General features: G+C 39.9%; 1 protein-coding gene across 5 annotated transcripts in view; it reads right to left on the reverse strand.

The window, feature by feature from the left end:
* The window catches only part of PDE8B (phosphodiesterase 8B), an 82582-nt gene that overhangs the window by 30180 nt on the left and 29504 nt on the right, over positions 1-22898 (reverse strand). For 2 of the 5 annotated variants that reach the window (XM_071580969.1, XM_071580967.1), the window contains 4 exons: positions 16195-16254; positions 7358-7548; positions 6016-6075; positions 4034-4091 (listed from right to left, as the gene is read on the reverse strand). In XM_071580969.1, the coding sequence (XP_071437070.1) occupies positions 4034-4091; positions 6016-6075; positions 7358-7548; positions 16195-16254 (369 nt within the window). Of the gene's footprint in view, positions 1-4033; positions 4092-6015; positions 6076-7357; positions 7549-16194; positions 16255-22031; positions 22083-22898 lie in introns of those variants that run through there. The other 3 variants (XM_071580968.1, XM_071580972.1, XM_071580970.1) reach the window with 2 other exon arrangements.

Here is a 22898-nt window from a genome sequence, read left to right on the forward strand (position 1 = left end):
GTCCTTTTCCAATGCTGCCCAGTGACAGGATCAGAGGCAATGGGCACAAACAGAAGCACAGAACATTCCTGTGAACATCAGGCAATACTTTGGTTTTTGGTTTTGTTTGTTTTGTTTTGTTTTGTTTTGTTTTTTACTGGCACAGGTTGCCCAGGGAGGTGTGGCATACTCCTGGGCAACCTGCTTTAGCTGGCTCTACTTTAGCAGGGAGGTTAGGCAGGATGACCTCCACAGGTCCCTTCCAACATCAACCATCCTGTGATTCTGCAGAAATAAGAAGATTTCATTGTATCTTTTGTGCTGAACACTCATCTGCTCCTCAGAAGTGAGTTCATTCCTAGTTTTTAAGACAACATGGCTATCTAAGTACAAAACAGGTATAAAAATATGCTACAATTTCAAGTGTGGATTTTCCTATTTGGTCTTAGCAACCCAGTTAGAAACAGATAATCTAAAAAACCCCAAACAGAGTCTTATGCAAAACCAGTATTGCCTTGGTGTTTCATTTTGAACATCTATCCTCAATTCAGAATGGAAATGGAAAACCTTAGAGACATAAAACATTCATGTTAAAAAAAGAGAGAAAAAAATTATATTTGGCATTTGTTTCCAAGCAAATATTACAGCTCAAGCTCAGAAAGTGAAGTAACTTTTCTTCACAAGTAATCTCACTGAGCTGTCACTGTGAATTCAGAAGTGCAGAAAAGCATGTAATGTAAGGAATATGCTGACAACAGTGAACAAACTTTTACTCCAGACAGGAGAGAATGTCCTCTCTTTGTCAGGCACAGGTAGTAGTCTGAAAGGTCTTGTGCTTGGTCCTGCTGAAATCAGAAATCTTATGTTGCTACAGAAGAAATAGATTCTCTGACTTTAGTTAAAGTTTGTTGATCAATCACACACACTGACTTTATTTATTACAGGAAATACCCCGTGTTGTCACTAGTTCTCAAAGCACAGCCACAGGCAGAGCCAAGTAGCATGCAAACCTCCGAGGAACAAAGAATAGCTTTTAAGAAATCTTCTGTATAAAGACTGTGGGACTTAATTGGGCTTAATTCCAAGTTGTGAGCAAAACATAAAAAACGTAAAATTAAAAATAACTCTTGGCATGGATCTGTTTCACTACTTAATGTAAAGATCTGAAAGTATTTCTGTAACTCTCACTTCACAGACTAAATGAATGCATGGGGAAACACAAAGCACAGTATCAAGTTGGCAGAAGCAAAGGTGCAAATAGTGTTGTGCTTTTGCACAACAAACAGCCTGGAAATGAACTTCTCTTCTACTGCACTGTAAATTTAGATTTTCAGTTCTAGGATGCTCTTTTAAATATTGAAATATGTTAGTGCTAAATTTAAAGACAATATTACAGCAAATCTATCAATAGTATAAAATATATCAATCTTCTTTTATAAACTAGACTTACTAGAATATACTGAATCTCTTTATAAACTGCATTTTAAAGTAGTGCAGTTTACTGGCAAGATTTAACCACTGCTGTTTACTGACAAAACTCTTGGCACAAATCATTGGCTAACAACAAAGAACTGCAGCTTATTGAAGTGCTAAACCTGCTCTTAACTGTTGTAGTCTTCTACAGATGTACAGAATCACTTTATTTAAGTTTATAATGCTGATGCCATTCATTTGCTGGCTGACTTAAAGCTGAGAAATCAATTGGGACTTGAAAATAGCAGGAAACATTTAATTTCTCTAATCTGCATCTAAAGAAACACAAGAAGAGGAAGATAAATTAACTCTTAAGTATTAGAAAGCAGACAACAGCACTTTCTTTTAAAAAGGTTTTTTATTTATACAGTATATTTTGATTTAACTTATACCCTTAAATTATTTTTTAATTATAGTTGGATTCCATTGACTAGAATCATCAGCTAGTAGGAATGCATTATTCTTCTTGACTAGCAATAAATGCTGGGTTCAATATCAAAGACTTCTTTTATTCCAATCTGGAAAGTTTTAATAGTATCTGGTCAACAAGAATGAACATTTGTTTAGGAAAAGAGGTTCAAAATACAAGACAAAATGGTAATTCAATAACTGTGAACATTAAGATCCCCTGTTTGCTGATTTAAATCATAGCTAAAAATCATTCAGGAGGCCAAATCAATTATTCGAATTAGTCCATTCTAAGTCGGCCATCACTATTAAATTTATGAGGTTGAGAGGAACAAAAATCATTGTAGTTTATGTACTGGATTAATACTAGCATTAATATGCAATCACAAAAGCTCTTAATGATATAGAGGGGAAATCAGAAGATATAATAAAATAGACTTTCTTGAGAAGGTAGCAGAAAAAACAGAAACAGGTAAACAAGATGATTTTCCAAAAATAAATTTCATTTTTGCTCCTGAGGAAGAGATTCCATGCAAACACCAACCTCTATTTGAAGAAGGTATTTTTAAATCTTCGTGTGGGGTGGTTTTGTGTGTTAATAGACTTTGTCCCTACTGATCCCCATCAAAGCAGAAATAATTCCTATGTCCATACCACTGCAAAACCAGAATCTTTGACATCAGGTGTGTTTTAAAGTCTTTAAATAATTCCAATAGGGAATTATTATATTATTCATGCTCTCTGATAAATTTGGGACAGCAAGAGGGAATGATTAGAACAGCTGTCAGGTGCAAAAAGATTTTATTTTCCTAGGCAGATAATGTGCCACTGAAAGGTGTCTCAGAGCTGCAGTGTCTCCTCTGGCTTTACTCAGTACTACACTTACAGTTATAATCTAGCTCACAAAACATATTGCCCTGCATCATTTTTAAATGAAACACTAGATCTGAGAAGTAATAAAGTTTTCTTTGAAAAATATTAAAGTCTTTTTTCTTTTTTTTTCTTTTCTTTTTTTTCCTGATAGAGAAAGGGAGAAAGAGAGAAAGAAATTACACTAAGAAAGCACTGGCATTCTTGAGCTTTTCTCTTAGACACAGCTTTTCCAAATTTCAGAGCATCTACATGCTTTAGAAATGCTTTGGCCTTCAAATCATTTGCCTCCACAATACCCTCACAGAAGAGGCAAGATCTAGTACCTCTTTTTCTTGGAGATGATCTGAAAAAGATAATTCTGGTGCATGTTCTGCTACATAAATAAACTTGGGCTGAATGTGAGTTAGCTCAGATACTGGAAACAGTATAAGCATATAAGCATGAGATTCTACCTGGGTTAATTCCATTCCTTTCCTCATTTTTCTTACTATGATTCACTGTCCTAAATATATATATTCAAGGCAATATATATAGTTAGTTCTTTCTAACTACAGTGTCCACTGATGTGCTTCTATTGCTTAAGCACATAACCCTCCTTATGAATGGCTAACTTAAATAATACGGCTGATTTATATTACAGTAACATAACATTTATGTCCATCCAAAGCCATTCACATAAATGCTGCAAGAGGGCAAGCAACCTAGATTTTCAGAGCTGAGAACTCCTGCCTTTCTGTTCTCCCCCAACAAATTTGTTTTGAGAAACAGCTTAAACAGTTATCTTCACTTCTGCTGCCTGTACAGGAGACCCTCTAGCTCTGTCATGAGAAGAACTTGGCCAAACCAACACAGAAGACCTCAAAAAAAAAAATTAAATTCTTCTTCACCAGGTTTGTAGTCCTTTGGAAGAGGAATCCCAGTAGTCTGAGACATGCAGAGAGGTCAGGGTGACTAGTCAGCATGCTACAATATGCAGTACATATTAATCAGAGTCTGTCATCACTGTTTTTAAGTGCAATCATAAATAAAGCCCATCTACCTCCCAGTCAGACCATAAGGAGTTAACCTCAGTACTCTTGCTATTCTGAAAGGATTAGCTAGATCGGAGTCTCTTATTTCATGCACTTCTGGAGTACACTGTTGAAAAGAAAAAAAAGTACCAAATCAGCCACCACTGGTTTCTTAACAATAAATTTTTGACAGAAGAGGATGTATGTTTTTCAGTTTGAGCAAGTAAAAGTGTCTGTAATTTATGAAGTTACAATATGGTTTCTATATTGCATGGGCAAGTTACACATACCCTATCAAAGCCTGCATGAAGAAGGGGAAGAACTGAAGTCTCTTCTTGGTCAGCAGATCTACAAAACAAAATCACAGAAGCATAGAATCAGTCAGGCTAGAAAAGACCATTAAGATCAGAATCCAACCTATAATGCAGCACTGCCAAGCCCACCACCAAACCACATCCCAAGTGCCACATCTACATGTCTTCTAAATACCTCCAGGGTTGGTGATTTCACCACTCTACGCTGGGCAGCCTGGTCCAATGCTTTGCAACACTTTCAGTGAAGAAATTTTTCCTAATATCCAACCTAAACTTCCCTTGGCACAACTTGAGGGCATTTCCTTTTGTCAGATGCCTTGCTTCTTGGGAGGAAAGACCCAGACTCATCCCACTACAACTTCCTTTCAGGCAGTTATAGGAAACAATAAGGTCTTCCCCCAGTCTCCTTTTCTCCAGGCTAAAAAGTCCCACTCCTTCAGCCACTTCTCATAGGACTTGTACTCAGCACCTTCCCCAGCTCTGCCCTTCTCTTGACGAATTCAAGCATCTCAAAATCTTTCTTGTAGTGAGGGGTCCAAAACCAGACACAGGATTTGAGGTGTAACCTCACCAATGACAAATACAAGGGAATGAACAGTACCCTGGTTCTGCTGGGCACACTATTTCTGACACAAGCCAGGATGCCAGTGGCTTTCTTGGCCACCTGGGCACCAGGCTGGCTCATGTTCAGTCATTGTTGACCAGCACCCAAGGGGGTATCTTTTTCTGCCAGGCAGTTTTCCAGCCACTCTTTCCTCAGCCTGTAGCACTGCCTGGGCTTGCTGTGACTGAAGGGCAGGACCCAGCACTTGGCTTTGCTGAACCTCCTACCACTGGCCTCACCCCATCAATCCAGCCTGCAGGGCCTTCCTTCCCTGCAGCAGATAAACACTCCCACCCAAGTTGGTGCCATCTGCAAACTAACTGAGGCTGCATGTGATTCCCTCATCCAGATCATCAATACAAATATGAAACATGACTGGTATATTGTATGGTCACACAACATTTAAGAATTGGTATAAATTTGGCATAGTTATCTAAACATAATGAATGCAGTAAGAACAGTTTTGCATAAAATACATACATAAAATCATACTACTGTGGAAATTGATGCTACAGTTTTCTTCTATAGGTATTTGCAGCTATTATTACAGTCTGATGGTTATTCCTACCGCAAACCTGACAGATTCTCTACAGAAGTCCTGTGTCTCTTCACAGACTGGAGATGACAAAGAGGATAAAAGACATCCTGTGATATCCTATGAGAAATAATCTTTAAAAAGTGTTTTTAAGAAGGTGAAGCAATTTGTAAAATCTTGCTCAGCAGCAAATTTAGTCTATTTTCAAATCTTGGCAGGAATAGTTCCATTGCCATTCTATTTCCTATTATTTTAATGGAGCTAGGAAATTCATAAAATAACAATGGATTCAGTAGTGTGTAGAGCTCTAACTGGGTATTTGAAGGTGTTTGATAAAGATATATTTAAGTCAGTAAGAATTCTTCCGGAACATGTGGGGTATGAATTACTAAGTAAGGATTTCAGGACAACACTGGTGAGTTTAGCATTACCACGATGGAATTTTGCTTCATTACCCGGTTCCCTTAAAACCACAGTGTGTTATTTGACCTAGTTGTTTCCTTTAGAAAGTAATATACAGCTTTATAGTTTTGGTTTGGTGAAGTGTTTTTTTTTCTTTTAGAAACTAACACATATCTTTCTATTTTTCTTAGTATAGAAACTATTCTGAAGGTGATAAGGGCAATACCAGTCTGCATTAAAGGAAAGTTATCAAACGCTCAAATCAAACATAAAATATAACTAACCCATTTTATGTGAAAAATACTCAAATTATTCTGTAAGCCTTGCTTGTAAGATACTTTCTGTTATTAGATAACTATTTTGCATAACATTCTTTTAAAGTAAAATAATAATCTTTCACAAACCAGTAGTACTTACGTGCATGGAACTACAGCAAGTATTACAGTATGTTCTGATGACTCTGCAGCACGAATAGACCTGAACAAACAAAAATTTCTCAGTTACACTCAGTGCTTTCTCAATGTTACTCTGAGTACCTTCACTGAAAGTATAAATAAAAGCCAGGTGAAAGACACCACTGAGGCTAGAAATTAGGGTATCACACTACCAAACCTACACATCCCCACTTGGACAAACTATTTTCATTTTGCCACTGATTCCTCATTTTGCTCTATGCAATGAAGAAGGCAAGAGCTCCAAAAACACAGAGCACAAACAGCAGGTTTTCAAACCCATTCTTAGAAATGTTTGCCCCATATACTCAACTTATTTGGGGCAGACTGCTCTAAATGCACGAGTTAAGAAAAACAACACATTTTCAATACCCATTACCCAGCTTAAACAAGAATCTCTAATACTTCTCATATTTATCATTGTCCTACTAGACATCGTAAAATTTTCCTTAGAGGGTAGGATGTGCTTTTGAGGCTTGCAAGTAAGAAAATAGGTATAGAAAATCATGTTATACAATCATTTATTAAATGCTGAATTAAAAAAAATTACCATCTTGTGTAACATTGGGAAACTGAAAAAATATAACCAACTATCAAGAGAACACTCCATTCACTTTTTCCTGGTGAAAGATAAGTTTTTTCATTCATATCACACTGTCTGGAATAAACAGTCTTTATATTTATTTGTAGGTCTTTTAGAAACACTTGCATCACCACAAGTATCTGAGTATTAAAAGGCACCTTGTCATAAACACTGCAGATTTCAGGTCATGGTAGACTACAAGCATAGTATGATGCACAATGTATGCTTCAGTGTATTTTAGCAACGAATCCCAATACTAAGCACTTGCAATCTTAATGCTACTTCGATAGAATCACATGGACCAGAAGAGTGATGCAAACTTTTGCAAAGAACTGGCAGGGTCTGACCTAGGGACAAACAAACACGTGCCTTTGAAGTCTTCAGCTTCAGACTTTGCTGCAGCAGTAAGCCAGGGAAGAAGCAGACATAGGCAGTGGGGAATAACTTCACAGCTCTGGCTTATGGTCTGATACAAGCTCATAACCTAGAGACAATTCTACAATTCAGCTTTGCCAAAAGTGTAGTTCTCGTATTTTTATTCTCCTACATATATGCAAACCACCTCCTGGCCTCAGTCCCCAAACTTCCATTTTTTTATAGTTTTGGGTGTTCATTTTTTGTTTATTGTTTTTTAATTTTCTTCTGTTTTGTTTTAAAATCAAGAGGTTTGCTTTTGTACCATATATTCTGAAGCTCAAGAGAAGCATAAGGTCCTTTAGGTTACCTGCAGATGTCTTCTGCATCAAAATATCTGGAGTTCCTGTGATCTATAACAATTATTTCCTGGTGCTTATCAAGAAAACATTCAAGCGCTGACTCTGGAGTCCAGGCAATGTTGCACCTGTATCCAGCTCTGTCACAAGCCCACCAGAAGCCATTGCTTTGGTTGTCCTCTTTTGCAAAGACCAGCAAAACCTGCAAAGTATGCAAAACAGTGGCACCACATTAAACACACAAAGCAGTCTCTGCATGGTGCAAATCTTAACAAACACTCCTGCTCTATGAAAGACTGAGTCTGCTTTGAAAGTGGGTAGCTTGTACTGCAGGTTGTAAAGCAGCTGAGGCAGTAGTACAACTTTCTGAATGGATAGAGTGGTCACCGATAGCTAATCAATAGTTAAATGTGTAGGTTTGATTTTTAGGACAAAATCAGCTTGCCAGATGATGCTTCTTTCCTGCCTTCTGTTCCAATTCATTTGCAGCCACCCAGAATGTTCAAAGCTCAGTGCTACTCCCACCAGGCCATCCCTGCTACACACACTTTTGATTGTAATGAACTGTCTGAAATGAAACTAATCTCACGTTTCCCTGAAGACAGGGGCAAACACTAAACATAACACAGTTTTATTAATAACCAATATTATTTCAAAACTTAGAACAACAGCCAAGTGGGTATGGACAAGATTGGATAGGGGGAAAAATATTCAAACATAACCATTTTTTACCCAATACATTGTCTCAAATTGTCCCTAAATTGTCCCTGGACAGTTCTGACAGTTTCAGCTAAACATTTAGGGAACTGCTCATACGAAAATGGGTAGGATGTGTACAGAGGAGCCATTCTGAAAACCAAAGAGATGCTGTAGCAGGCCTGTTTGCTAACTGACACAGAGAAGAGAGGCTGAAAGCAGCCATATTTCTGTGCTTCTTATGTGAAAGAGTTTTTAGGAGAGAATAAATTATTCATCCTTGCCCTATCATACATATATTATCAGCATACAATTATCAGAACACAAGTCACACAGACATTCCCCATTATAATTTGCATATATTTACCATAGCAACTGATAATGAACCATGCTACCCTGTGTGTCAGATGAAGAAAAGGGCTAATTTAGTGCAAGTATGGAAAAGAAGACCTCAAAAAGTCAAAGGTTTATCTACAGCTATTCAAATTGCACAGAAAGGCAGCAGACAAAAAGTAATCATATATAAAGCAAAATCGTGTTCATTTCATAAATAAGTCATCCCCTGACTTTCCTCAAACAACTTGTCTGTGAAAAACATGCAAAATTTTTCCTCTAAATCCCTGTAAGAAAAGTCAATAAACTTTTGTCTGCACTGCTTTATGCAGCTGTGGTGTCAGCACATGAATTTCAATACCATCAGTCTAGAAGTTAGAAAAGATGACCACAGCTTTGCTCTTACCCTGAGCCATTTGGATTGTCGAATTCTAAATAATAAAAAAATCAAACCAATCAATGTTACTGTGACAGGATAACCACTCGAAGTTTCATTAAAGAGTGGAAGAAAACTATATGCTCAGAATTTGCAAAAATATTAAGAAATTACTTAAGAAATTTCCATTTATTAGAAAGAGTTTTGATTGCAGCTAACCATAAGCAGATTTGGTTTAGTGACACAAATATCCAAGGAAACTGTTGTCATTCATCCCTGGTTTTTTCCCCAGTCATCAAAGTGTTGGAAAGCAGTGATGAGGTCGAGCTGCAGACTTTGTGTCCTTACTCAGATGCTTCAGAGTACCTTTTGTTTGGTTCCAACTGCCATTAATTTTATTTTGTTCCTACTTTGAAATAATATGGTTCAGCAAAATTGAGGGTGGGAGTGCGTGCATTTTTGGATATCTTCTCCTCTCAGTTCTCCCAGTTTGGATATAAAGGATTGCAAAATGCATCGTTTACCAGCTGTAAAGTAATGCAACTTAATTAAACCACCCAATCTCTCAGTGGTAGCTAATCATCAGTGTGCAAATCCGTCTGAGAATATGAATTTTAAAAGTTGCTTTAAAGTGCTACTACTATGCTTGTTCATTAACAATTGTATGAAGCTTACTATAAATTACCAAAGTATAATGTAACCAGAAGCATATTGTAAGGTACTCTCTCGAAGTCAAGATAAAAATATAACAACCCTTATAAACAACAAAATCAAGGAAATGCTTGAATTTGATCTGTGTTCCTTGGCAAAACCCCCATATGTAGTTACGTTTTGCTGTATAATTTGCCAATGTTGCTGTAAAAATCAGTGCTGCTCCAGTTTAGAAGCACCATGAACTTTCTCTGTGGAGACCTTTGCAATTTTGGTGATACATTTTTTACCCTCTTTCTATGTATTTGCTTCACACAACTATTGCACATCCTGTTTCCAGTTTATCATATAAATATACTTCTCCGGGGACACCCCCTTGTCGCGGTGGAGAAGCTTGCGTGCCCTCATGAGGTTACAAGCTATGCTGGCAGTGGTTTGTGCTGCTGGTAGGGTCTCCCATGCCAGACAGGTCTCAGCTGAAGGGTCAGACAAAGTGTGTCCATGGGCGGGATGGGCTCGCTAGCCCTCTGGCAACCATTCGAGAAGAAGGACATCTCCAAACCCAAACCCGGGCAGATGGAGCTCACTTAGCCCTGTAAGGCCATCCATCTAAGAGAAGGATACTCTAACCAAACCTATGTCCTGAGGTATTCGCTGTCACTGCCGAAGCTCGCTGTGCCGTGGCAGATGAACCTTAGGAGTAAAGGATGGGGCCAGTTCTGTGCACGCTGTGCCTCACCTAAAAAAATCCATTGCACAGGCTCGAAGGGTTCACCCACATTGCAAAGCCCTGTAGCGACAGGGGAGGGTCAAAAGAGCAGGTGATAGGAAGCAGCTGGAAGCCGCAGACCCAACCCTGCATGCAGGCGGTTCAGGATATGGGTCATTAGAGACTTGACCCCGGAGATGACAGTCTTATTGGGTTGCATCCTGAACGACCAAGCAGCCTTTTCTAAGGACAGCACTGCTTGCTCCACATGGAGAGGGGTCTGGAAAAGGTGGCCTAAACAAAGCTCATTTCCACATCCGTTTGGATAACCACAGCCAACCGGCATCTTCCATGCGGTCAAACAAGAACAAAGAGATTTCAAAGGCATACACCTGCCTGCAAAGGTGTGCTCAAACTAACACTCACATGTTGGAACATCAGAACCATGCTTGATACTGGGGATAGTGGACGTCCTGAGCGTTGTTCTGCTCTAATTGCCCATGAACTGTCACGGCTCAACATTGACATTGCTGCTTTCAGTGAAGTTCGTCTTCATGAGGAAGGCAGCCTTAAAGAATATGGTGCTGGCTACACACTCTACTGGTCAGGCAAACCCAAAACTGAAAGACACCTTTCAGGAGTTGGCTTCCTGATTAAAAACTCCATTGCCTCTAAACTTGAAAATCTGCCGACAGGTAACTCTGATCACATTATGTCCTTACGCCTCCCTCTATACAACAAGCAACATGTTGTTCTTTTTAGCGTATATGCCTCAACTCTCCAAGCTGACCCAGCAGAAAAAGACAAATTCTACACCGACTTGCGCCGCCTCACCCAAAAGGTTCCTGTAGATGATAAGATCATAATCCTTGGTGACTTCAGTGCCAGAGTAGGTAAGAATTCTGAAGCCTGGAAAGGAGTCCTGTGCAAGTATGGTGTTGGAAACTGCAACGACAACGGACGCCTCCTGCTAGAGTTTTGTGCAGAACGGCAGCTCACCATCACCAACACTGTCTTTCAACAGAAAGACAGCCTGAAGACAACCTGGATGCATCCTCGATTCAAGCACTGGCACCTCATTGACTATATCTTAGTACAACAGAGAAATGTCAGTGATGTCCGTCATACTCGAGTGATGCCGAGTGCAGAATGTCAAACAGACCACCGCCTTGTGCGCTACAAACTTAACCTCCACTTCAAGCCCAAACCTAAGAGAGGCGGCATTCCAAGGAGGAGGCTCCAAGTCAGCAATCTTCAAACAGCCACAGTGAGAGACAGCTTTCAGGTAAACTTTCAAACTAGACTTAAAGATAATCCCATAGATCCCTCTCCTGAAGCGCTTTGGCAAAATATTAAAAATTGCATCCTGCAGTCCTCTGAAGAGTCCCTAGGGTTCTCCTCCAGGAAAAACAAAGACTGGTTTGATGAAAACAATCAAGAGATTCAGGAATTGTTGAAGAAGAAGAGAACTGCTCACCAAGCACACCTTGCTCAGCCATCTTGTCATGTAAGAAAAGCCGCCTTTTGTCTTGCATGCAGCAAGCTCCAACAGAAACTTCGAGACATCCAGAACAAATGGTGGCTCAGCCTAGCAGAAAAGACACAACTATGCACAGATTTGGGTGACCAAAGGGGATTCTATGAGGCCCTGAAAGCAGTGTACGGACCCACACACCAGGTTCAAAGCCCACTACTCAGTGCATATGGTCAAATGCTTCAACAGATAAAACCTCCATCCTGAACCGATGGTCTGAGCACTTTCAGACTCTCTTCAGTGCCAACCGTGTAGTCCAAGGCTCAGCAATTCAGCACATTACACAACAACTGGTGAAAAATGAATTGCATGCAGCCCCTACTACGGGAGAGACACTTAGGGCCATACAACAGGTGAAAACTGGCAAGGCAGCTGGGGTTGATGGAATTCCACCTGAAATCTGGAAGCACGGAGGTCAAGCACTCCATGCCAAATTCCACGAGCTTGTTGTGCATTGCTGGGAACAAGGGGAACTACCATCAGATCTCCGTGACGCAGTCATTATCACCCTGTACAAGAAGAAAGGAGAAAAATCAGACTGCTCAAATTACCAAGGTATTACTTTGCTCTCCATTGCTGGTAAAATCCTTGCAAGAATATTTCTGAACAGATTAGTACCCACGATTGCAGAAGAACTTCTTCCTGAAAGCCAGTGTGGTTTCAGAGCCAATAGGAGCACCACAGACATGGTGTTTGTTCTCAGACAACTGCAAGAGAAGTGTAGGGAACAGAACAAAGGTCTCTATGTAACCTTCACTGACCTCACCAAAGCTTTCGACACTGTGAGCAGAAAAGGCATGTGGCAGATCCTGGAACGTTTAGGATGTCCCCCCAAGTTCCTCAAAATGATCATCCTCCTACATGAGGATTAGCGTGGACAAGTCAGATATGGTGATGCACTCTCTGAGCCCATTCCAATAACCAACGGGGTGAAACAAGGTTGCATTTTGCACCAACTCTATTGACAATCTTCTTCAGCATGATGCTCCAAAGAGCCACGGCAGACCTCGATGAAGAAAATGGCATCTACATCTGCTATCGTACCGATGGAAGCCTATTCAACCTAAGGCGACTGAAGGCCCACACCAAGACCCTGAATCACCTTGTCCATGAGCTGCTTTTTGCTGACGATGCTGCCCTCATTGCTCACACAGAAGCAGCTCTGCAATGCCTAACATCTTGCTTTGCAGAGGCTGCTGAGCTTTTTGGGCTGAAGTCAGCTTGAAGAAGACAGAAGTTCTCTACCAACCTGCACCTCAGGAAGTCTTCCATCATCCTCACATCACCATAAGCAATTCAGAGCTTAAGTCAGTCCAGCAGTTCACCTATCTGGGAAGTATCATTTCCTCAGACGGTAAGATTGACAAAGAGATAGACAACAGACTAGCAAAGGCATACAAAGCCTTCGGAAAACTCCATAAAAGAGTCTGGTCCAATAAACACCTGAAGAAAAGTACAAAGATCAGTGTCTACAGAGCCATTGTACTGTCTACTCTTTTATATGGGTCTGAATCCTGGTTCATCTACCGCCACCACCTGCGGCTTCTCGAACGCTTCCATCAGCGCTGCCTCCGTTCAATCCTAAACATCCACTGGTCTGATTACATGACCAATGTGTCTGTTCTTGAACAGGCAGGGGTCAGCAGTATTGAGGCCATGCTGATGAGAACGCAGCTACGCTGGGCAGGGTACGTCTCCAGGATGGAGGATCACCGCCTCCTGAAGATTGTGCTCTATAGTGAACTTGCCACTGGCTGCCACAAGAGAGGAGCCCTGAAGAAGAGATACAAGGACTCCCTGAAACAACACCTCAGCCTTGGCCATATTGACTGCCACCAATGGTTCACTCTGGCCTCCAATCGGGATTCATGGAGACACACCATTCGTGATGCTGCTGCTTCTTTTGAGTATGCACGGAGAGTCAGTCTTGAGGAGAAAAGACAACGCAGAAAGAACCGTTCTGCACCAATATCACCGAAAGAGACGTTCCGCTGTGCCTTTTGTGACCAGATCTGCCTATCCCGTATCGGCCTTCCTAGCCACCAGCACGCTTGCAGCAAGCGTGGGCAGTGCCCTTCCCAAATCTTTGTTCACGAAGCCTAGCAATGATGATGATATAAATATAGAAAATGGACAGAAACTTGCTCTAAATAGCTTGAAATAAAACAAAGGACACCAGCTGAGGATACATAGGGTACCAGAAGGAATCAGAAAATTACAGCAACTTCAGAAGTTACTTAATTATTTTCACATCATCATATCACAGCAACAGATTTTTAAGGTGGAAAAGACATAGTATCCCTAAATTAAATTATGGAGGGGCTCTTCTACACTGAAACGTGGCCTGAGAGAACAGTAAAATGCTGTGCACCAACATGTTTTATTTGCAGCTCATCAGGGAATATCACAATCATCAGAACAGAAATGCAGTTTGATGTTAATACTGTGGAAGAGATTATGACAAATGAATGTCCAAAAAGGTGAGAAAATGTAGCATTTGCATAGGGACACATCCAAATATTTATCAATCCTGGTAAACACTTCTGCATTAGGATACACCTTTTTTATAGGCACTAAATGTTAATAAAAATTACCTATCTCCTCTGTCCTCTGGAGAAAGCACATTTACATGTACTTTTACCATGGTCACTTCTAAGATCTCGGAATCCAACCATTCCTATTTGCAAGTCTTAGTACAAAATCGGGGTAGATGTTCAAGCTGCATGTGGGATGTTTGGAGGGTTGGAGATGGTTGGTTTGTTTTGAATTCTTTCCCTGGCCTCTTAAGGCCAGCAGCACCTGGGTCATGATCCAGTACAAACCAAAGCAGGTTTTTCTTCGAACATATATGGTCATAAAGTCCAGCAAGGAATCTATTAAATGGTTTATGGCAGATCACAGTCACAAGTAAGGCCACCTCTCAGGCAAAAAATGTGATCCATTTCAAGGTTGGCGCAGGTGCTCTGTAACAGTACAAAACATACCAAAATAAAATAAAACTGCTAAGAAAATCCCTGGTGGCAATTGTTTTAACAAACTGAACCTACTTCTCAGATAATTGTAAACATTATGAATCACCGACAAATAGACATTTAAAATACAATATTCAGTAGCTGTTTGCACTGCAAAGAGAAACACGTAATTGTAAGATGGAATAAAAGATTGGCACACAATTCTAAAATGTGTGGATGTGTGCAATATTTGCCAAATTATCTGAAGCAATATGTCTTGTTCCACAAACAATGGAGGTGGGTTTACATAAAGTATTATTACCTTTACTGTAAATAAGTGACCTAATGGCAACGTTTTTGTGGAAAATTCTTCAGTTAATAATTTTAATTAAAGAATCTTTCTGCTGTTAGACAGATTTTTACTAAGATTCTCGCTTGTGTAATGTAGGGACAAAATAACATTTCCACTGGCAAGATACCAAGACAAGTGTCAGTTTTCACATGAAACAAACCCCACTTTCCCTTCTTACATGAAAACTTTTCACTTGTAACTGCTAACGCTGATATGATGATACTTCCAATTTCTACAAACCAATATCCTGACAAAAGCACTGAGAGTATTTGAAGTTGCTAAAGATCTGTTTGAGCATTTTTCCGAAAATGATAATGAAGAAAAGAAAGTTCTTCTGTGAAGAGTTCCATAATTCTACACTGAAATTCCTTGCAAAACCAAAGACAGTTCTATTGCTGAAGTCACAGCTCCACAGTCTTATTACAGTATCAATAGTTTCATCAGATTGAGTCATAATTAAGATGCTTAATGAAGACATAAAAATGTAGAGCTTTAAAATGCATATAAACATGATTCAGTTTCCCCGAGAACGCATTTTTTCCACACATAGGTTTTTCACAGAGAAGGTGACTGATAAGTAAATGTCTATATTTTACAGCATTAAGTAACCTCAAAGGTAATACAAATGAATTATGTATCACAAGAGCAACATTAAAGGCTAACAATATTTAATTACCCATAACCGAGAATTCCAACACCCACAATAAGCTAAAAAAAACCCCAAGACAACTAGGAGTCTTTTTACTGTCACGAGAGTAAAACCTACAGAAAAAGAAACAAGCATGGGAGAGAGCTGTTGCTCCTTAAGCTGAAGTTCAACCTATTTTGTTGAAGGTGATGTGATTTCTTGTATTGGTGATCTGTAGAAGCACAGGTTTACAGTTCTCTGTTCTGTTGTGCAAAACCCAGAAAAAATGGACGTGTATCTAAACTCCATGAAGCTCTCTCCTTTGGTATATTAGAATGGAACAGTTTTTGATATCATAAAGGAAGTTCTTTCCCCTGTTAATGCACATATACACACACACAGTCTTACATATGAAAGGTATGATGGGATGCTAATGGAAATCTAAGTATCTTGTTTACCAAGTTAATTTACTTGTAGATCTCTTCTCAAGCAATCAGATAGAGCAAAACACCCATTACCCATCTCACAGTTCTTGCATAAGTGGAATGAAAACATGATACTTAACTATAACTATTAACACTGAATTGGTTGCATCAAGAAGCTGAAAAATCACCTTACCTGAATTGGGTATTGTGTCAGTCTCATGGGTCCAACTTGTAGTTCTGTGGTTGAAGCCTGCTAACAAAGAGAAATGCAGATATCTTTTTTCAGTCTTGTTCTTAACTAGTTGGCATTTTACATGCAAGAAGGAAAGATCAAACAGAACTGTGAAAGATGCCCAAAGGCAGGCTGGCATATGACTAGCAGCCTTAATTTAGTTGCTTTGAAGCGTATCATAAATCATCATATTTACCAAACTCCTAATTTTGCTTTATTTTCTTCTAAGTTAGAAATCATAGGTTTTTAAACAAGGAAACACCACTTCCTTTCACCTCTCTCCCCAATAGAAGGATTTGTTACATAGAAGGATTTGTATGTTACTTAAGACTACAGGAAGACATTTATTTCTAGTCAAAAATTACCCCCTTCATTTGAATGTAATACAGAACTTACATTAAAGATCTTGTGGCATATGCTACACAATAAAGTTTTAATGGGTTTAATTAGGAAAAAAGTTACTTTTCAGAACTTGTTTGGTTTGCAGATTTAAAGTTGTTTCCAAGAACCATAGCCTTTAGTTTTCAGGTAAAAACATCACTACCATGTGAGGCATGACATTTTCAGAAGGCATGAGAGCATATCAGAATTTAAACTGGCAAGAAAGCCAGTAGATGTAGGTTGTGCCTGCTTTGTTTGTTCTATTTCCTAGGAGTTGGACTACCTTAATACTTTTTGTGTCTTGATACATTTCAATACACTTCTCCTGTACACTACTGATTTGTTTCACTTCAGATCATTAGCTACAGAAGGTTGTTAAGCAACCGAACAATACATATATCCTCCCACAGATGCACATACTTAAGGAAAAGAGTCTTTGAACCTTTAAGACGTTGTTCCCCTCATGCATGTGGAGAATGAATTGCAAGTTACTGATCTCCAAAAGGACAGATTCTTACCTTCCTGGTTAGCAATTACTCTGGGTGCCTGCAGTAGGCGAGTTAAAGCATTCACCCTGCAAGATATGTAATTTGACCAAAACCCTAATTGTAGACAGATTCCCAGAGCCATTCCCTGTTGCACAAGAATGCTGGAGCCTTATTTCTGTGGCATTTTGCTCTGTGATGCTCGTTAGTTTGAGCCTTTTAAACACAATTGTATTTGTCAAAGGAATATGTATAAACATTCAAAATTGATGAAATTACCAGTATTTAGAGAATACAATCCTGTGTTAAGTATTAACAGCCTTGCCTGCATGTGAGACAGTGGTATGATGTATAGCTACAAATGACACGTTGGACTTCCATGCACCACTGAGCATCGATTCTTCTCAGACCAACAGCATACGTCAGAAGGTGGCAATGGGCAGTACTCCAAAAGATTAAACTACAAAGCCTGCCACTGTTTTCCAAAGTAAAAACTACCCCCAATATGTGTATTAACCCCTCTCACAGAAAACATTCACTTCCCACTTGAGCTCCTGCTGTAGCTTAGTGCCAGTAAGCCTATCTGAACAGAAACGCAAGTTAGCATCCATCATCAAACATGAGTTTAGAGTGAGGTTACAGAAAGAGTTCCCTGAAAGCTCCTAACCCCTCTAACCCAACAACCAAAAAATAAAAACAGCACATTCACATTCCAATGGTACCATATAGGAAACTCTTCAATAGATTTTCTAGCATCATTTACTTTGATTAAAAAAATATTATTTAGGCAAATCTGTAGGACTACACAACAGACCTGGGTCAGTGTCAGAGCAAAAGCTTCTTTTTTTGACAATGCACACCTCAGACTGTCACAGAATGTGTGGACCAAGAGCCTGGGACTTTTCAACCAGAGAAGAACACAGACGCATCCATGTATGTTAGGACACAGATATTTATTTTATTATCCATTTATCAATGCTAGGGAAACACTAGGAAACTGACATTGTAAATGAATGCTTTCACTTTCTACCACTTCACAAGACATCTGGCCTTAGTCACCCCAAAAATGGAGTATCTGTCTCAAAGACATAGAATGATGTAGGCAAGTCTATCAAATCCTTTACAGAGATTACATTATAGATTAGCCACTCTTCTTATCCTGTTTATTTTAAAACAACAACAACAAAATAATTCACTCAACTTTAACTCAAAGTTTTTCTCCCTGCTGCTTCCGTGACAGTCTCATGAAGAAGAAATACTAGAATAGAGTAACATAAAAATGAAGGTCCTTCTCTCTCTTCCTCCCTTCCTTCCAGCTTGAGGATGTTCCTGTCTTTGTTAACAGCAGCAAAATTTGATGAAAATTAGAAAATCTGAGAACACTGATATAGGTGAACTTGTCCCTGTCCTGCTCTGTGCAGACATGATAGGGTCAGAACCACATAGGATGGCAGAATAGGTGCTGTTAGTTATGAAATATTGCCATGTATAGCCTTTAAGTCTCTAAAATGCCTAACTTCATTACTTATACAATGCATGGAAACAGATGGAACTGTCAAATTAAGACTGGAAATGAATGTGTGTATGGGAAGGATAAATAAACCTTCTCATCACATATGGCAAAAAGTATGTCTGAAATCCTCCTTCCTGTTCTGAGTCTTGTTTTACAAGCTGAATCAGACCCTTGGATTTATAAGCCGGAATAACTGTGGGTATGTGACTGACACTTTCAAAACTCAGCTACAGGAGGCAGCAAGAATAATGACATGTGCCTGGTCTTCGCAAATGTCCTACAGATCTCTCACTGACCTGAAGGAACAAATTCCACATCTTCTGAACTCCCAGAAGAATCTGACCATGTGGCATTCGCATATTATTAGTGATACCAAGACCATACCTCTGTTCATTTCCCCACTTAAGTGAGTATCACATTGTTTATGATTTCCAATTTAAATAAAGCTTTCATTATTTGACTGACTGCCAGGAAGGACTGTTAATAGATCTGCAACCTAAATCAATTAGCGTAGTAGCTCACAACAGGCTTTTCTGGTAAAATATGCAGAGACAAACCTGATTCAAAAGAGGTCAGTGAGAAGATCCCTCATTTCAATAAGCAGAGGAACAGACATGGTGTTGGAAGCAAAGAAATTTAAAATTAAACTAACCACTTGGAAATAATAAAAACTTTAGAACAGTGAAAAAAATTTTGTTTTAACATTTTAAACTGCTCAATATGATTTCCAGCATCATTATAATAGCCGAAGAAATCTCCACAGGAATCAGCTACTAATCAAATAATTACACAAAGTCAATGGCACTTTCTTAACTCATACTTATGTGTAACTCAGTGATCATCAGTTACCTTACTATCATAGCAGTGTTATTAAGCAAAATGCACTTACTACTTTGATGCTGTGAATGACCCTTCCCCCCAAAAACAGGACTTCGAGCCACGTTAGTGTAGGGTAAGATAAAAAGTAAAGGTCCTTTAATAACACAGGGCTTACAGCCCACAGGAATACAGGATGACATGCATGTGTCCCAGTTCTTGTTTCCATGGCTTTTATAATAAGATCCCTCCAATCATTGCTTTACACATTTCTCAGTCCAGCCCCAGTCCCACCCCTGGTCCAGCCCCCGGGAATTGGGTCTGGGGTCGTCAGGACCCTCTGTCTTCATCAGCTCTTCTTCCTCAGGCACACAAAGGTCTCTTGGAGCTCATCCAGTTTTGGCTTTTGGGTCACTCTGACCTATGTTTATGTTTCATTCTGTAGGCCTTCTGATATCCTTCAGCTCTTTACCTTGGAAAGGAGTCTAAACAAGATTAATTAACTAAAGGAATTTGAGCTCCCTGTTCTGGGACAGGGGTAGTGATAGAAAGGCATTAAACTTAAACTGTTAGACATATTAACCCTCTAAAAATCTACAACTACTGTGTTCCTAAAATCTACAAAATGTAAAAATCAGAACAAAAACCCTTTCGGCATCAACTTCATTACATTTCCACATTTCTACATTATCAGTACAAAAATCTGCAGACTTACAGCCCCTGCAGTTTAGGAATCAGTAATTACCAACACACCATTGTAATTAGTGTTGACTAATTACCACAGCAAAATGTTGCATAATGCTGTGGTTCTCCAGAGCAACAACTGTAGCTAGAACCAACCAAGTGGAGAAGCAAAGGTGTTGGTGAGTTCAGGCTCCTGAAAAGGCTCAGGATGGATGTGCCAGTCGAGAAGCATCACACAGATGCCAAGGTCTCTTTGGACACCCTTTTGACCTGAAGGCTCTTTTCTCTTGCCCTCTGTATCTTTTTTCTCTTGAGTCACTCTCAGACCGGTGCACCCCTTCCTTCACCTTTGTATTATATTTTCAGACCTCTGTCCCTTTGGATTAGCAAGTGGGGTTCACTTTTTGACCTAGCTTTCACCACAGTCCTGTGTTCCTCTGGCTACATCTCCCTTTCTTTACTAGGGCTCATTTGCACTTCTCTCCAGTTTACCCAACCCACACTGCTGGTGAGAGCTGACACCTCATCCTGTCGTTTGACTATTACCATTTCCATATTTGATTGTGGCCCTATTTTCAACCTCAACACCCCTTTTTTTTTTTTTTTTTCTGTCTGGCAAAACTACAGTCCTGAAAAGAATTACTACCACGTGTGACCTCTACACTGGCCTTAGCCTTGCCTGAAATCCCTAGTGAGACACAGGACACAGAGGTGTTCCCCAGCACTCCTGTGCTGGAACTGGTGTCCTGCTCCTCTGACTGCTACAGCACACAGACCAGGATGCCCAGCTACTCTTCCACTGTTCAGCAAAGTTACACCTCTCTGTTCTTCCCCTTCTTTTCTTTGTCTTGTCTTCCTTAGCAGAACTGCTTCTCAATCTTTCCCCTCTTTTACTTTTTTATCACTTCTAATACTTTCAACTCTAATCCACTGGTATTTTTGTATAGTTTAACACTTGGCTACTCTTTCTCTTTGGAGTTTTCTCATATTTCTTTTCCAGCTTCAACTGTTACAGAGAATATCATCTGATCTCTTTAGAAATTTGTGTGTATTAAAGACTGGACAGTTTTACAGGAGAAAACTGATGAGCTCTGTTCACCTCTAGGTCCAAAAGCCATTAAATGATAAGTTGCCAAAGGCTGGGAGACAGTAGCATGAATCACTACACGCTCATACTGCTGGAATTAGTCCTGAGCTATACGGCTTTTGGCCTGACCTCTGTTTTTTTCAGACACCACCTTTGCCTGCCTCATTCATTTGAATGGCTGCATCTGTTTATCCTCTCCACCCACCAGTACAGCTACTCGCTTTCGGAAAGCGCCAAAGCACTGCTCTCTGGCATCTCTGTTGCCAAAATCTGTTGATTCTCTCTTTTTTTACCTTCTGTCAAATTCTCCTTGCTGTAGTTTCCAGTTAACTTTTGCATCTGCTTCCCCAGCTGTGCCTGTCCTTCGTTTTCTTGGCTCCCACTAGAGGGCTGCCAACTCTGCTCCACACGCTGCTGCCATCACACCAGCCAGCTGCCACCTTTCCAAGGAGTCCAAAGAGCATCACATAGCAGGACAGCTCAACTCTGAGGTTTACGCAAGGTCACGCTATTTTATTTTCTGAAAATAATGATCAAACAAGCACACCATTTAGTGCCTGTTGACTCAGACACTACAACCTCTGCAATCACCTGTAACAGAAGCCTGACCCATCAGATACATAAGAACCGGCTAAAATATATGCATATGCATTTTGAAGAGATAGCCTGTTCACAACATGTGTCACAACGCACACTGAGGCATGCAGCATAAAAACACTACATACACAGGCAATAAACTGGACCCCAAATCCACAAAGACAAGTAGGTTTGGCAGGCTCTACTGCACTTTGTGTTTGTACATGCATGTAGCTAAAGGATAGCACTCACAAACCTGCATCTGGTCCTTTCACTACTCAAAGGCAAACCTTGTTGCAACGAGACCATCTTGATGCCTCCAGTTAAAGCTATGTCACTGCAACACAAGAGAATTGAAAATTTACAAGGGAGAGGAACAAAGTCAAGTGTAAGTAGAGCCATGACTATTTTCACCTCGGGGTGATGAAATCAGGCTCCTCTTGCATACTCTCAGCCATGACCCTTGAACTCCTTTTCTTGTGGGGACCTGTGTCTGAAAAGAAGCCTGAACTTTCTTTCCCACCTCCTTCTCCCTACCAGCCATCTGGGTGCATTTGAAATGCAGCATAGCTAGGCATAGGCTATTGTATTCTAGATGTACGAGCCCACTGTCACCCCTGCATTTCCACTACACTCTGAGAATACCATCCTAACTAGGGCCTTCAGGGAACCTGCCATAGAGACATCTCTGGCTGTGAACTCCACCTATTTATTTGTCAGTGTGACCCATGTGTCAAGATTTCATATCTTAGTAGAGCTAAGATTGGCAGCAGTTCTGGAGATGTGCAGAAGTCCCCATAAAAACTTCAAAGTAAGGACCAAGTGTTCGAAGTTTAATTTCTGTGAATTACACAGTTGATAACATATTGAGTGTTTTTATGTTTGGTTCTCAGAGTCAGCTCCTACAACTGCTTCTGCACAAAGCTGAAAAGATCTGTCCGATCAGAATCAGCTTCAGGAACAGATGTTAAGATTTCTGTCTTTCTTCCTTCATTCTCATTCCTCTTTTCATGGTTTCCTGAATTGTGTTTCAAGTAAGAAATTAGAAAAGTAAGTATTCAAAACTACAGATCTGTTTCTTTTCTATTTCTTACTCCTTTTCTCCCCCTTCAACATAATTCAT

The sequence above is a fragment of the Pithys albifrons genome, chromosome Z (genome assembly GCF_047495875.1).
Source record: "Pithys albifrons albifrons isolate INPA30051 chromosome Z, PitAlb_v1, whole genome shotgun sequence".
NCBI lineage: Eukaryota > Metazoa > Chordata > Aves > Passeriformes > Thamnophilidae > Pithys > Pithys albifrons.